The sequence below is a fragment of the Pezoporus flaviventris genome, unplaced genomic scaffold, assembly GCF_033815535.1.
Source record: "Pezoporus flaviventris isolate CSIRO_AGI_PZ_B2104156 unplaced genomic scaffold, CSIRO_AGI_Pfla_v1 ptg000093l, whole genome shotgun sequence".
NCBI classification, from domain to species: Eukaryota; Metazoa; Chordata; class Aves; order Psittaciformes; family Psittacidae; genus Pezoporus; species Pezoporus flaviventris.
The window spans coordinates 1,317,954-1,334,518 of record NW_026892641.1 but is presented as its reverse complement, the minus strand read 5'-3'; the positions used below and the strand labels follow the sequence as shown (position 1 = coordinate 1,334,518).

At 46.6% G+C, this 16,565-nt stretch overlaps 1 protein-coding gene across 2 annotated transcripts in view; it reads left to right on the top strand.

Moving 5' to 3' along the window:
• The first annotated feature begins 4,015 nt into the window (after positions 1-4,015).
• UBASH3B (ubiquitin associated and SH3 domain containing B) overlaps positions 4,016-16,565 on the top strand; it is a 61,255-nt gene continuing 48,705 nt past the window's right edge. Inside the window, exon 1 of one of the 2 annotated variants that reach the window (XM_061476194.1) lies at positions 4,016-4,322. In XM_061476194.1, the coding sequence (XP_061332178.1) occupies positions 4,159-4,322 (164 nt within the window). In that variant the 5' untranslated portion in view covers positions 4,016-4,158. The remainder of the gene's footprint in view (positions 4,323-16,565) is intronic. The other variant, XM_061476192.1, reaches the window with a different exon arrangement.

The following is a 16,565-nucleotide window of genomic DNA, read 5'->3' as shown; positions in this document are numbered from 1 at the left end:
TGCTTGGCCCCACAGCTCTGTGCACAAATGAAGGGATTATGATGAAATTAAAGTGGATTTTGTTTGCAATGAGGAAAATACGCTCCAAATTAGAAGGAAATCTGAGCTAGAAAAGCAAATTCTCCTATGCCTGTGGCCAGCTCGCATCCTCCAGGCCAAGCCCCAGCTGCTCTCTAATGAAGCCAACAGTGCTGTGACCAGCCCTGGGCTGAATCCAGCCCCACACCTCCACGTCTGCAGCAGAGTTTGGAGATCCAGCCTCAAGGCAATAAAAGATGGAAATGGATAAAATATCCCTGCTCCTCTGGGAGTCCTCTGCAGCCCTAATGCATCCTCCCAGAGCCCAGGTCTCATGATGGAGATTTGAGATAAGGTAGATAGGGTGAAGGGTGAGAAAGTCCTTCCACAGCCTTCTGGACAAAGTACAGAATACTGTTCTCCTATAAACCAGCTGCTCTTTCTATTTTCAAATACTCTGGAGGGACTCAAATATTGCAGTGATGAGAGAAGAGGAGCTCCTGTAAGTACCTAGGCAGATGGATGCTTAGCAAAGGAAGGAAACTACCCCTACGGGTGGGAACCACAAACAAATGCTCATTCCAGCTCAATTATGGAAGCCCAAACAGGTAAAATATCTGGACAAAGGTGGTTTAGGCTTTAAAATGAAGCTGCTCTCAGGAATGTTGTTCTTCCACTTCCACCAAGGCTTCACGCTTGTTCCGAACATGCTCAGATGGGTGTTATCAGTCACAACACACTGCCCACAGAGCAATCGCCAGCTATATGGGAAATGGGCTGAACTTTGCTGAAGTTTCTGGTCTTAGCTTTGTAAAAACTCACTAATAGCTTTGACTCCATTTTCATGCTGTTTTGAATCAAGTGAGAGGCAGCTGTTCATTTTTCTCTGTGATAAATCACTGTTTCTTGACACTTGGAAACTCGTGAGACAAAAAAAAAGGAGGGGAAAAAGCACTGAGAGTGGACTCAGTTTTATTTTTAATACCCCAAAGGCACTATTTGGAAAATAATCCAAAGGATGGATGTGCCAGAGCAAGATAAGGGGTGAGGCTGCAGCCCTGCTTGCCCCCAGCTGCCAATGGGCCTGAAGTTGCCATGTCTGTGTATGGCAAATGGCTTAAGCATGCAAATCATCACAAGATCAGGCTCCAAGTCTTAGGAACAGTGATCTTGCTGTGTCCTTCATTGTTCAGCTTTAATGTTAGCCTTATGTCAGACTTCTCGTTCCAAGGGAGAAGGGACAGTCTTGCCCTTGCTGCTCCTACAAAGGAGGTGCTGGCCTAGGAGGAGCTCCACATCCTGTCCCTGTCCCTCCCTCCCTCCCCCTGGGGCAACCACGCAATTCAATTGGTAATAATTCAAAAGCAGAGCCTTGAACAGGGATTTTCCGAAAGCATCTGACTCCCTTCTAAAGGCAGGGAAGTTAGGAAGGAGGAAAGCAAAACCCCTGCTCCGTTTCCTGCTGTTGCGCTGTTTATTTCAGAGCACTTCCATTGTTAAGAGAGTAAACCCTTTGCATGCAAAAGCGAGGTGGTAGCATCAAGCTGGGAAGACAGCTAACTGTGGCTCACATTCCTTAGGAGCCTGACCTCTTCCTATTGAAGTATACAGCAACGCTCCCACTTGCTGTCCAGTGTGGCATTTTTAAACCCTATCCCCGGTTAATTCTGTGTCACATTGAAGGAAGTGATATAAATAATCCCTTAAGAACACATTCTCCCATAGGTAAAGGGATAATATTTGAGTTTCACTCAGGAAAACAGCAGAAGAGCCCAGGAACACAGACAAGCCTGTTGCTTTCCTGCTCCTGTTTCATCACTAAGCCTTCATTTTCAGCTTTCAATCAAAAAAGAAATGGGTGGGAGGGAGCATTATTTCAAGGCCTATATTTAACCGTTGGGGGGGAAAAGAAGAGGGCTGCTTCCCAGTGAAGGGGTTTTAATGTAAAGAAAGAACAAATGCAGAGGCACTCAGTGAAGGTATGAGAACACGAGGCGGTCTCTTAGGTAGCTTGGAAAATCATTTCAAGCCGGTATGCAGCCAGTTTCAGTGACAGACGACGGGTTACACACGCAGATGTGTAAACATCCTATTTCTGTTCCTCCTCGCTTGTTGCAACATCTTTGATGCTTCCAGTGCAGTCAGTTGCAGCAATTCATCCAACCACCAAAACTTCAACATGATCGTTTCTATAATGTGGGCTTTCTTGTAATTGATGCTCTGAATCTGTCACGGCTAAAGGAAAGGGATTCTCATCTGGGCAAAGCCCCTGGAAGCTACTTCCATAGCTAATTGCATTCTTATTGTTATTTCCTGATTGAGTAATACAGCTGGAGCACAAACACCACCACCCCCCCCACATGCATGAGCAAAACATACCGAGTGAAGTCAGACCACAATAATCCACACAGATTTCTGTTGGCCCCAAATCCCTGCACATTGATCAGATTCCTCTGGGAATCACCTGCATTGCCTCTCTGGGAGGTGGGAGTGTTAATGTGGGATTTTCACCTTCCCCTTTCCCAGGGCCAGAACTAGCTGTATCCTTATGCTGCTACAAGCACGGCTGGGGATGAGTTTGTCTGTGACAAACACTTCTGGAGGCTCTGGCAATATGTTTCAGTGCAAATATTGTTATTAATAAGCCTTAACTCTCCTCCTCCGTTAAAATGGAATAGATTGGGTGCCTGATCCTGATTTCACAGTTGCAGAATGTCTAACACAGCTGAAATCCATGACTAAACGCTTCTTGGTTTCACCCACTGACTTTAACGAAGTTCTTGCCAATTAATAGAGGGGCTAAACGAAAGAACCAGTGCCTCAGCAACATCAAAGGAGTTAAAAGTGACTTGAAGCCATGAACAACCAGTGCTTTGTGTGCCATCCTTCTGGAGCTTTAGTTTTCATGGTGCTCCTTAGGCCAGGCAGTGCGAGGATGACTTGCTGGCCCCTTGTCCCTGCAGAGAGGAGTTTTTCCTTTCTCTGGTTTCGTTGATATGACAAACTGGAAATGGGCTGTTTGTTTCCCCTAATGGTAATAATAATATCTGTAGTAATAGATATGTCATTGCCAACATTGCTTTCCTTCCCCAACATTAACTATTGTACGGTTAAAAAATGCCTCTTAATGGTTCCTATTTCTTTGCACCTTTGTCATTTCATGATGTTCTGTGAGCTGGGCCTGCACTGAGAAGATTGGCAGTGGTATCTGCTTGACTGCAACTGCGAAGGGGAAAGCAGGGAGAGGAGGGAAGGATGCCAGATGAACCCCTTGCTTTACAGCCCAAACACACCAAACTGAAGGCTGAAATACAACTAGGATGAAAGCGGCAGTTGTCCCACTCAGGCCATAGGAACAGGCAGCTTTTGCATGGGAGACGAGCTCTGCCACAGCGGACCTTACACTGGGAAGGGTAATCCCTGAAAGCGACAGGCTCTGAGGCCGTATATCCCAAGTGACAGCCTGGAGAGGGACAGGAAGGATGCAGAAACCTAAGACTGAGGCAGAAATACTGAAGCACAACTCTTTCGCCTAACTACACCTAGTTTAACCACTAGTGCTAACACATCAAAGCGGCGGCGAGGGGCGCACAGAACCCCTGAAGTCCTAGAGCACCCTGCTCTCTCCTGTGCAGTTAGGTCAATATTGCACGAAATAAGAAGAAACAAAAATGATTAAAACCCAGAAAAATAGAAATAGCGATCGTCTGTGCAAGCGCTTTGGCTTTATAAACCAAGCCTTCACCTCCTATCTGCTCCAGCAGTGATCCTGCTCATAGCATCCCCCATAGGTCAGCCCCATAGGTCAGCCCCATAGCTCCGTGTCCCCCGAACTCCCCCCCCCCCCACCGGAGCCCCGTGGGTCTGGCTGCGGCCAGGGCTACACCCCATACCCGGAGGCGGCTTTAAGACCGCGGTGGGGAGGGGGGGGAACGAGCGGCTTCTCTCCGCTCCGCTGCAAAGTCCCCGGTGGCGGCGTGGGGCGCGCACGTGTGGCGGCGGGTGGGCGCGGAGGAGGAGGGGGAAGAAGAGAAAGGAGGAGGAGGAAGAGGAGGAGGAGGAGGGCCCTGCCCCGGCCCCCGGCGGGGCGCTGGGCGCTGCGGGTGTGCATGGCCCTGCGCGGGCGGCGATGGCTGCGTGATGATGGCCCAGCGCGGGCAGCCCGCACCGCACGCCATGGCTGCCAAAGAGGAGCTGTACAGCAAAGTCATCCCCCGGCGGAACCGGCAGCACCGCGCGGGGACCATCAAACATGGCTCGTCGCTGGAGATCCTGCTGTCAATGGGCTTCCCCAAAGCCCGGGCGTAAGTCGCCGCACGGCCCCTTGCCCGCGGTTTCTTTCTCCTCCCCACCGCCACTCAACCGCCCCGTTTCGTTTTTACGGCAAGCCGCGGGTGCCGTTCTGCTTCTGCTTCCACAGCCGGAGCCTGCGGGAGGGAGCTCCGGGGGCTCGGGGATGCGCGCACGGAGCGGTGCGGGGATGCTCTGCGGGCAGAGGGATGCTCCGGAGGCATCTCCAGCCGCAGCCCCGGGCAGGAGCGCGGTCCCGCAACCGGGGTACCGGGCGACGGGGGGTGGCAGGTGCCGTCCCAGGGAGCAGCGGGTCCAGTCCCCTCAGCGCTGGAAAGTTGGGCAGCGCCAGGGAGGCGAATGTTTGAAATCAAAGCCCTCCCTTCCAAAAGGCTTTGAAAACAGGGGGTCCTAAAGGCGCAATTGCTTTGGCTAACTCGGTCACCAGGGAGGTTTCCTTCAATCCGCCTGTGAGTCAACCAAAAAGGAACAGAGCAATAGAAGGAAATGTCTTTTGTCCAAAGTGGTGGGTTTTTCTTGCCCAATTTAGCAGTGCCCTGGTGTAATCTCCCTGCGTGTGCTAGCGCTTTAAATTAATTAGGCAGCAACCTAACGCTAACTTAATGGCTCTCCAGTTTTAAACATAGTGACTTCCAAACTGGGACTGTGCGCTTTAAGGATGCAAATGAAACCCACGGGGATTTGGATGATTCCTTGATCTGTTTAAGTTTTCCTTGCTGTTGATACCAGTCAGAACTCAGTGTTTTTTCAGTGTCTTTGTGCAGGTTTCTCGTAGAGATGCACACATGCAGTTTTAAGGACATATGTCATTTGGGGATTCATGAGATTGGTGTGGGTCCACTAGCACATACAGAAAATCTAACATACGTTTTCCATTGTCCTACTTATGTTCCTTATGCCTGTCAGTGATCTATACAGTTATCTCCTGAAATCAACATACAGCATTTATATACAATGAATGCAAGGGGAGATAAGCAGGAGACGGGTGACTTCATGCTCTGCTCGCCTGGAAAAACAGATGTGCATCTTTCAGTGTAGGCAGAGGGAAAACCAGCTTGATACTATGAATGAAACTGGTTATTTACCTGTACAACAGTGCCATCAAGGCTGACAGTCAGCCCTGCTCTTAACCTAAACGTTAGCTGAGGAATTGTGTCTGTGGTTCATATTCTTGCCCAAGAAAATGCTAACATTGAACAAAAATGGACCCAAAGCTTCATCGTGCAGGATAGGAAGGGTTAAACACAGACAGCGAGCCAGGGAAAGGCATAAAACATCCCCAACTGCAAAGAGTAGCTATTGCAAATATAACCTGCCAGACGGGTAAAACTGTCTTGATATTAAACGCAAGGTACTGCAATAGAACCCTGTTTGATAACTCGGCTGTCTGCGGGGAGGGGGACCACGCTCCTGATGTGAAGTAGCAATTAGCACCGCTATTCCAGCCCACTGGAAATACTACACACAATTCATCACTGAAAATCAGATAAGAAGCAAGACAGAAATAAACCCCAACAAACCACCAACGAGGGTACACTACGGAATGGCACACGGGTTTGGAAGCATGAGAGAGGGCTGCATGGCAAAAGGACGTTCCCTAAAGGTCACTGCTTCCCAGTACTGCTTTTTAACTCACAGCATATTACTCTGCAAGTGTGAGTGAGTAAGAATAGCGGGTTGCCAAGGAGGTAAAAACACTGTGTCTCCCCAAACTGGTACTCAGAAGTAGCCTTAGAGTAAAGCCCTTTTGAGTCTTGTCCCAAAACTCTCCCACCCCTGTTTTCTAAATCAAAGCCACAGCTACAACAGCAGGCAGAGTATTCGACAGAACAGGGGATTTCAGATCTGTGCTTGTAGATGCTCCATACAGATACAAACCAGGCTGATACTTCGAAGTGGTGACCATCTGTTTGGATGGCTTATGCAAAACAAAGCTCCACGTTGTCAGACTGGTCTGTCAGCCGTGTCACAAAATGCCACTGCTGCTGGCATCCGTGGCCTCCTGGCTTCCTGTTTGAGCTGGGGGGATTGACCAGGGCAGGGGACAGAGAGGACAGTTGAAGGCAGGGTAAGAGACACAGGAGCTACCTGGAGGTGACAATAATGCTGGGTTTAGATGCAGTATTGAGACGGTACTGAGATCCTGGGGAGTACTCGCATTGCTTAACTTTCAGCTTCTAATTCAGCTCGATAACTTCACATACCTCACACCCCTACCAATGGGCAGGTCAGCTTTTGTCTCTTCAAAGCTGAAATCATCATTATTCGATTCTCCCTTGTTACAGTTTATGACAGCAGTAAGAACTCAGAGGTCCACATCTGTCTGTCAGAATATTTTCCTCCTTCCCAGGAACAGCTTCAATTCGGCTGGGCTACTCTACATGGTGATGCAGGGTGGTATAAATCACCTTTGGGTGCACTTACCTGTGGATAGCAATGGCTCAAACCACTGTAGTATGTCATCGCTTTGGACTGTTACAGTGAAGAGCTGTTCTACTTCTCTTTCTTCATCAGCACACAATCATTACCTCTTTATTTTGTAATTATCCCATTACATTACGTACTGTCTAGTCGCACAGGAGGCGGCTGTCCCTATCCCAGGCAGTTTCTGATTTAACCAAGGAAGGAAGGCAAAGGTGATGTTACGATTGCCATTTTGCAATTCAAGCACCAAGACCAGCCTTTTATTTCACCTGGGGTCACACAAAAGTCTAACCAGATCCCCCTTAACACAAGAACAGGCTTCATCTAGAAAGAGATTTCACACAACTACTATTCCCAAAATGTTGTACATCATCACATAATCACGGAACCATAGAATAATGGATCTACTGTCAGTGGTTGCAGACACAAATCTAATCTGACTGCCAGCGCCTCTCGTTATTGTGTGATAATCCCTATATAGGTGTTGATAGTATTCCTATTAAATAGAAAGGGGAGCACAATGTGGTTTACAGGCCATTGATACCACAGGGTTTCAACTGAAATCACTTAAAACTCTTATGCATGTACAAGCAATTAAAAGAATGTATGTGTAACATGTATCGCTGTAAAATGCTAAACACAGGGAAATTTAGTGATGGGCTGCAGTTTGTTTCAGGATGGAAGAAGGCCTTTGACCAAAATTAAGTTATTGGAACAGGTACAGCGTTAAGCAGTAGAAAACCTGTAGCCTGCACGGTGCAGAAATCAATGTGGCTCCAGAATCAGCAAGTTCAGTGATTCACAGGTTTTAAAGCTTCATGTCAGGATTGAAACTGCTCCAAAACAAACCCCAAAACAGACAGATGAAATTCTAGGATGAGAAAAAAATCCTACTTTGTTTTGTTTCAATTCTGGGTGCACATATGTGCATGAATAGATAAATACATACAACATCAAATGTTACTTGAGTTTCTGCATGCAATTCTGAATTCAAGCCACAGCCCTGAGGTGCTGTTTCCGAAGAGATCCAGGCCTAGAAAAATGAAGATAATTCTCTGGCCCCTGTCATTACTCAAACTGGGTAAATCACTGTCCATAAAACAGAGCACTTAAATTAGAGGCATCATGCTTTTTTGGTTGCCATGCTCTGTGTGATAAGCCCAAGAGATGAGCACTGTACTTGGCACGGGTAGAAAAGCTTTCTAAAACTAAACTGACGTTCCTTCCCATCATCTCAGCCTGAAAAGAGGGGACCACCTTCTACACAGAGGTCCATAACGTCGGTTCAGTGTGTAGTGGGTCTGCTGATGCTAGACATAATTGAAAACACTTCCCTGCCATAAAAATGGGATAGACAAGAATATTGTATAGTTTAGCATGAATCAACTTCACCCATGCTACACATTTCCTCCTTCCTCCCACCTACAAAAGACCACCTGGGCTTAACTCTGTGTTCATGGGCATGAAGAGGAGTTAATTCATTCACAAAGCTGTACAACATTTCCCCTGGACCCAAATAGAGCCAAGCCAGTCTGATTTGGATTTGCTTTCTCAGTAACTAGGAGAACTGAGGAGTATTAAGAGGTTCATTATTGTCAAAGAAAAGAAGCTCAGATCCAGTTTACAAACAGTAAAATCTTCTCTTGTGTTTTGAAAACGTTTTCTAGGCTGCTTAAACATGTTTTGCCTAGTTACAGACTTAGCAACATAGCACAGAAAGGCTGCGAAGTCTCTCATCCCTCTAGGGTTTGAGCTGGGTTTGGGAAAATACTGCATGGAAAAAAAGTGCTGCAGATAATCTTCCGATTTTGAAGTGGTTTCTGTTCCTTCACGGCCTTGCCTGCAGGGTATTAGTTTTGTGCAAATACTCTTGGCTGAAATTCATCCTGCTACAAAGGAGCAGCCTAAAACATAGGCATCCCCCAAGTCCCACTTGAGCTCAAGCTTTAGAAGCGTTTCCATGATTCACAGAGACTTGTGCTGGCTTGGGGCGTGGAGGGAAACCCCATCCTGAGTGATGAAGTCAATGGATGCAAATGTTTCTAGAAGCAACAGTTTAGAAGGCTGCATTAAAAGTGGATTTCCAAGTTTGGTAACAGCACTGGAGGAAATCTTTAGTTATTGAATAGAAAATGCAGGTGTTTAGCTTGGGCAAAAGCTTCCCCTAACGCTCTGTCTTTGCTCATGATTCAAGACAGTGAGTTTTGGGCTTGGATAGAGCCACACTGGACAGTGCAAAAGAGAAACCATCTAGCCAAAATACTTCCACTTCTAGTACTGCACGCCAGCCATCAATCAGGTCAATGGACGTTTTTGATTAGGAACTTCGTAGGGAGCATTTGTGATCTGTTTACACTCTACCAAAGGGGAAGGTGGAAGAACTCACTAGAGGTGCACATCACTTAGACAAGACCTGCCTTCCCTACTGTGACCTTCCCTTTCTGTGTGCTGGTTGGAGCTTTGCTCAGTTCTGAGACGCGCAGCTCTTAGCCCATGCAGGGGCTTAACGGATGAGATTCCACATTGTAACTTAAGCAACAGCCTGAGCAATTAACTGGTCTAGTTCATGTACTGCAATCCCTAGGTTCAGCACTGAGGCCTCATAACAATTCGGTACATCTGTGCTGGAAGGGATCCAACAGGTCTGCACTGCGCAGTGGAACATGGATACTGCAATTGAGTTAGCAGCTGTGGGGAAGGTGCACTGGAGAAAGGCTGGAGCAAACATACATTAGGGACTGAGACCCGTGCCTGCTCTGCATATGGATATTTTTCCATTGGCTTTATTGCACATTTCTGCTGTGGGACAGAGAGATGGTTACTGCAGTATTCAGACTGTTATGTGCTAGCAGTTCCAACATGTTTGGTGTGGGAGAGATCTTTATGAGACACTTCCTTACTTTGAAGATCTAAAGTGATAAAACATAGAGGGTTCTCTATTCCCACTGTATTGTCTGGAAACTGAGGCACAGAGAAGCTTAATATCAATGTCAAATCTGTAGTTAGGCTGGCACTTGCACCTAAATCTATCGTTTCAGTCTATTAGCTTAATCACAAGAGTTAGATTATCTGGTCCAAGTAGAACATCCATTACCATGCCATTGTGTAACATTTTCAAATGGAGAGAGCCCCTGTCTTATCCGAGGCTGAAGGAGTCATTCCCATGATAAGATCACACTCAAAATTATAATGGCAGCAGTAGCGCTCCATCCTTCCGCAGCAGTTCTGGAATCTGTATACATAACTGGCATTAATCATATCTGACAGTTGGGAGAAGTGGAACAATCAGATATTCAGGTCCAATATCGACAAAGAAGATGCTTCTGCCAAAAATATTGAGAAAATGATTTAGGGGCAGAAAATCCTTGTACAAAGATTGCTTACAGCAGAGCCAAGGTCAGCAAGGCACTGCAAGACTTGCTGCAGAAGTGCTAGCTGCCCAGAAGGCAAGCTCAGAGGAGAGAAACAAACCAACACACAGTTATATTGGCTTCACACACCATGCTTCACTGGGATCTCAGATTGAAATGTCTCAGTAACATCACCATATGCAGCGAGTTCCTCGTTCAGTGGAAGTCAGCCAGAAGACGGCAGTCCCTGGATTTCTGAGATGTGTTTTAACTTTGGCAAACACTCAAAGAGATGTCAGAAAGTTTCCTGGTCCCTGGGTACTTAGCTCAGTTTGGGATTAAAAACGACACGGTGACAAGAAAACATTTGCTTGTGCTTCTCTCTGATGAGTTTTGTGTCTTGGAGCAAAGGTCCTAGACTTGATCCTACCCTTTACACTAGGAAGGAGAGGAGCTTCAGAAAGCACAACCCAGACCCTACATGTCACTGACAGAGCCTTTGTGCCTTCTGTATCAAAAACCAGTTAGTAACTTGATCCTTCGCGTGCAATTGCCTTTCAAGCTATGTATCAGTGATAGAGATACCAGTGTTATCTTTTCCTTTTCAGTCCCTTTTTCTCTCCCAATTCAGAGACCTGATACTACTGTCTGGAGCCAGTTTAAATCTCCTGATGAGATTCTCAGGACAAAGACTCACTGGAGAAACTCATGATTCCAGATACCCAGCACGGACTATTTGAATGGAGCTTTGTTTGCATAAAGTGCTGAGTATTATTTCCCCTTGGAGGCTTGGTGACAGAGGCAGCATGTTGGCCTGTTTCTGCAGAACTCTGCCTTATAAAGCCCTCTGGAAGCTTACTCCTAGATTACAGCTCAAGTCAGGGGGGAACTGTGGTTTTTGGCAGATCATGAGCTAAAGTGTACCCCAAAAAGTAGTAATTTGGTGCTTTTAAATGTCAAGATCTAACTCTGCTGAGCTCCTGATGGGACCTGCGTTTTTAAGTCACCTTTGAAATCAAATCATCGACTCTCAAGTCTTGCTCACACTCGAAAACGTTGCCCTAGGTTTTAACTGGTGCTCATACTGGATTCCCAGCATGTGCTCTGCCACTGCAAAAAGAATAGAGACATCCGTGTGTGTGTCTGTACTGCACCAGTCTAATTATCCTCAACAAGCAGAGTCATCAAAAGAGCTGTAGTTTAGCAGCTGACAGCATTTTGGATTCCATCACCAAGACTCGCTGCAGGCTTTGTGCATTACAATGGGGTGCACCGCGGCGCCTGTGTCTTACTCACCCCCTACATAAACAGACCTGGAAAGAATAGGCCTTGGCTTTGCTTGGCATTTTTCTGTCCCTGCCATATCCTGAGTGCCCGGTCGTGCACAAAGACTGAGTGCAGCATAAAGTGGAGGGGGGAAAAACAACAGCAAGAAATAAAGGATGGGTTGAGGGAATTGCTAAAGTCACCGCAACAAAGCAGCTGACAGCCAGCGTAGGCTCTGTTTAAGATCTCCTGAAGCTTTGACAAGTCCCAGGACTCACAAAAGACGAGTTTTAAGGTACTCCTGAATAGCCACAACTCATGGTATGGAGCCAAGAGATATCGATCTCACACAGCTAAGCCAGCAGGAGCCCTTGCTCCTCCATTCCCTGGAGAGCCCCTTTTTTTACCGGGATTCCCAAAAGAGGAAAGATCGGCACAGAGAGCAGAGTTGCATGAGCAGATATGACAGTACCCTGGCAGGTATTGTCAGGTCCTGAGTGGTTTCTATCACCCACCATGCAGCAGGTAGAATTTAGACAGAAAGCAAGCAATCATAAACCGGAACCTGCAATGAGTGACAGGAGAGGAGTCTGATGGCTTTGCTTTCCCCAGACACCACAGTCAGGTCCTTGAGACTGAAGTCTGCTTTCATTGCCAGCACCAATACCTTGCCAGCAGGAGATTAGCAGGAAAATGCTAGAGAAAGGTTATGCATGTGGCTGAGCAAACAGCAGCCCTGTGTAAATGTTGGGATATCTGTCTTCTGTGCTACGAATGCAGAGGCATATCCTAAGATCAGTAACTCCAATAAATACCTCCCATAGCCTGACATCCAAAGAGGCTGTAAGTGTATTTCACTCATACCCATCAGCCCCCTGCTATTAATGCAAGGTAAGTGCCACTTTTTCCCCTTTCATGTAGTATTAGCTAGGCTCTGCAGTTCATGATAGTGCAGAATGAATAGCTCATGGCTGGTGACTGTGCAGTACTTGCCGGTGTAGAGGCGTGTGTGTTTCAGAGAGATTTCTCATCTCCTGATTTGTAAAAATGACTGTTTTCTTTCTCCTCTACCTAATGAAATAGAGCAAGTTCCTACACGACACAAATCTCATTAATGGCCTGATTCAGCAAAGCCCTTGAGCACGTGCTTCTTTTGAATGACTGAGATCAAGATGCTCCATACAGTTCTACCAGGCATGAAGGGGGCTGCATTAAATGACATTGGAAATACCTCAAAAAGATAAATGACACTGTTTTTCTTCTAAGCTGGTCCTCATTTTATTCACAGCGATTGAATAGGTTTCATGATGCAAATTTCAAGCCCTGAGTTTATGCTGCCATGAAACACTGGTGCCATTTTCCCCTTGCACCAGTGAGTAGAAGCCTGATTTCTAACTACCACAACCCTGTTGTGCTGGGGGGCTGTGCAAACAGAAAACATCATCCCTTTCTAGGAGCCAGCAATGTAAACAGGAGCCAGCAAGAGCAAATGCCTCTAGAGTGAATAGGGAGAGGCCACATAAGGAAGCAGACAGTATCATCTCCTGCTGACAGGCAGTGATCTCAGCATTGCCTCCAAAATCCTGTACTCCCAGTCGTTACCCGTAGTTACAGCGAGTTAGATTGATGGGTGAAATTCACAGCTGCATGAGAACGGCACTGCTGTGAACAGCTACTTTGGAACAAGTGTCATTCCCCTTCTACAGACAGACACATTTCAAATGAGACAATACATCAAGTTGCTCGATGCCAGAGAGGGCACCTTAATTAACATTTGCCATCCACTTGAGACAAAGGGCGCTCCGGAATTGCAGGCTGTAAATGGTGTCAATGATGTCCTGCTCCCTTGCTCTACTATTATATTGAATTTATTCTTCACAATCAATATTTCTTCCTGAGAGTAGCTGCCAAGTCCCAGCGAGTGTCAAATCACAATATATCAGCCACGGACAAATTGCAGTCAGCTCAAAGAAATCTCAAACTAAACAAGAATTGGATCTGGCTCACATTCACACCAGTCTGTGGGCAACGGAAACAAGCCTTGGAGCAAACCTAACTTACAGCTGCACCTTACAATACACATTTATATTCCCTTCACAGTCTCTTCAACACTCCCATAGCGTAGCTGTATCATAAATGCATTCATGTTCTAATGGGCAAAGCCTTCCGGTGGTATAAACCTGCCCAGCACCATTTACTTTGTTGGAGCCGTACTAATACACACCAGCTGAGGATCATACCCAGAAATAACCCAATTTCCATTGCTACGAAAGCTTCCTTTAGAGAAATGGTTTTTTTCACACCATTAAGGTAATGCAAAGAGCCTGTGTGTAAATAAGAATCAGTATCAAAGCCTCTGGGAGGGAAAATACAAACCTCAGGTGTTTCTCGCCTATTCACAGTGCATTTATATGGTGGGGCAGCAGAGTCTTTGGTAGACTCCAGGTCTGTGCTGCAGCGCTTGCTGCCCTGCTGCTGTGTGCCAGGGGAGCACCAGGGCCTCACATTGCTTTTCGGAGCTGGTGCATGTAATAAGGTTTCCTGGGCAGTGGGGCTGCAGGAGGCTCCCCTGCTACCCTGATTGTTTGGGTCTGAAACGCATCAGCCAAGCACAGCAGGCTGGGGAAAGGATGAGTCAGGATGGGTCTACAGAGACCCAGATCATGCACGCAAAGAGTTTGTGCTGTGATGGTGCAGGACAACTAACGCTGTTTCCTTCCAGTATGACAGCAACTACAGGCTCACTGCTCCAGGAGCATCCATCATCCATCCTGTTTCAACCTCTCTGTGTGCAAGAGGTCTCCTGTGCAGGGCGAGTTGCACAACTTGAGCCCCTTACACCAACCTGGAACCATCTGTATGAGGGTATTTTAAGTCTCACTTTGATTTGATAAAAATAACACAGGTTTTTGGGGGAAATGACCCACTCACCCATGGTATTTCCTCTTTTCTCCCTAACGTAAAACTTTCTACTTGCAAATGGGAAGGTCATGCTTTGCAAGAATTCTCCATTTCATCCTCCAGCTTCCCAGAACAGCTCATTAGATGCTGTCACTGAGGGAGGATTTAACTTCCTATAAAGACCCTGACTTTGGGGGTCAATGTATCTTTTCCATCTTCCTCTGCTTCCTCCCCCAGAACTGCTGGTCCCCATCAGGATCAAAGGACTATAAGCCCTTGGGAACTCTAAGGGGGAGAATGACGTGTTAGGAGGGCATGGTGTGACTGGGGTTTTGTTTGATTTCCATATGCCTACCAATATTTGCTAGCCATCATTTATACCCAGCCTTTAACTCCTCTGAAGGTGCCTTGCACGGAGAGAAACATCTGTTAGTGCATTCCCCCTGTGATTTTAGCCTAGGCTGTGTCTTAATGACTCAAGTGTCCAAAAACGTGTCTTGCCAGGCTTCTTGTGTGAGTCAGCCTAACCAAGGGTGCTGGGCAACCTGCTGTGATCCTTTTCATGTTCTCCTAGGAAACTCCTGAGACCAGCTGCTGGTTTCTTTGCTTGCACTTCATGCTTAGATAGGCCCATCTGCTGCAAAGTGAACTTTGAAAGGGTAGAGCCAAGGTTGCCCAGCTAAAACATGATGACAGGTAAGAAGAAATCAATAGGTCTTTTAGGATAACGCAGGTTGTGAGAGCCTGAGGCCAGATTGGAAGTAAACTACATTTGAAAGTACTGGGACCTGTTAGGCTGAGAGATCCCTTAGCATGGGAACAGGATTGCCATGCCCTTCTTCCGCTCGCCCCCACCAGTGCTCCACCAGCTGCATGACAAATGGGGATAAAATTCCTCTTTTCAGCCATAACAGCAGGAGATTGCTGAGGTGTCATAGGGTCTCCCTAGATGACAGCTTAAGGATTTTACATACTTGCTGTCAGCAGCTCTTTCTAGGGGAGAAGGATGGCAGAGACACCATTTCAGTCCTTCCTGATGGCCAGTGGGGTTATGCACACATGGGAAGTGATGAGGGCAGTGTACGCCAGAGCACGCAACTCCAGCCACCCTGTCTTATTTCTATGTGAATGGGGAGCAGTGGGGAGAACACAGTCATGAAGGTCTGTTTATTATCCTTTCTGACATCTAAAGGTCAGTGGAAAACCTTGTCAGATCTAACAGGAAGCTCAAGTGAGCAATGCAGCAAGAGCTGCTGCAGAGCAGCCTGCTTAGCTGCTGGCTTAGGAGAACAAACATTACCTAGAAGAACAAGGTTTTGGGCTTTTTTTCCTTTCAAATGATAGTTAATACACCAAAAGAAAGTAACTATGAAATGTGAGTGCTCTGCTGTGTCTGGAAACCAAGCCCTTTTCAGAGGTCCAGAACGGATTACCTGAACTCAGCCACCACTTTGGAAAACCATTGCTCGCAGATGCTCAGTGTCTCTGCAAATTAAACACCTCCCAACAAGCGTGAAAGCATTATAAGGAATGTGCCTGAGGACACAAAGAGACTCTTGCAGTACTGGGATTTGCCATCAGGCCATAAATAACACAAGAACGTACTCTTATGTGGCAATTAGATACTGTTCCAGGCATCTAACTCAACTTTCCACCTACTAAATATTATTTCAGTTTTGCTGCACTGTATCCCCAGGCCTTAGAGGACCTTTGATGTGACTTTCATTTCAGCAACAGACACGAAATATTGTGGCTTCATAGGCTGGGTGTACGTAATGGCAAGGAAGGAATCCTTTTTCCATGCTGCTTTATCTTTCCCTCTCTTGCGACACATTAGTCTTGAGTGTCAGGAACGTGCAGTCAGTTTATTTGTGGAGTATATTTCTAATCACAAAAGTATTAGAAGCAGTTGAACAATTTAGATGAGCTTATGCAAATGGGATTGAATGTTGTGACTAGATAATTGTCCCTTTGCTTCAAGGTACCTGTCAAAGCAGACACAAGTTTTCGGTTGGAAGGAAAATTCCTGAAAACTACAGCTTTTTGGTTACCGGTGCTCAGTGTGAAAGCAACTGGTAAATCCTATCAGCATCCCATCTACACCCTGCGAGGTCAGGGCGGAGTTGTTTCCACTGATGAAGAGCAGTTTAAGAGCATACAAACATCCCCATGGCTTTTGAAGTTTAAGGCAAGGTTGAGCTTTGCAGCAGCACGCTAGGCAGCGGGAACGTCATCCTTTGATGAACCACACAAGTTTCCACAGGCTCTGCCGCCAGGCCCCGCTTTCAAGGTGGA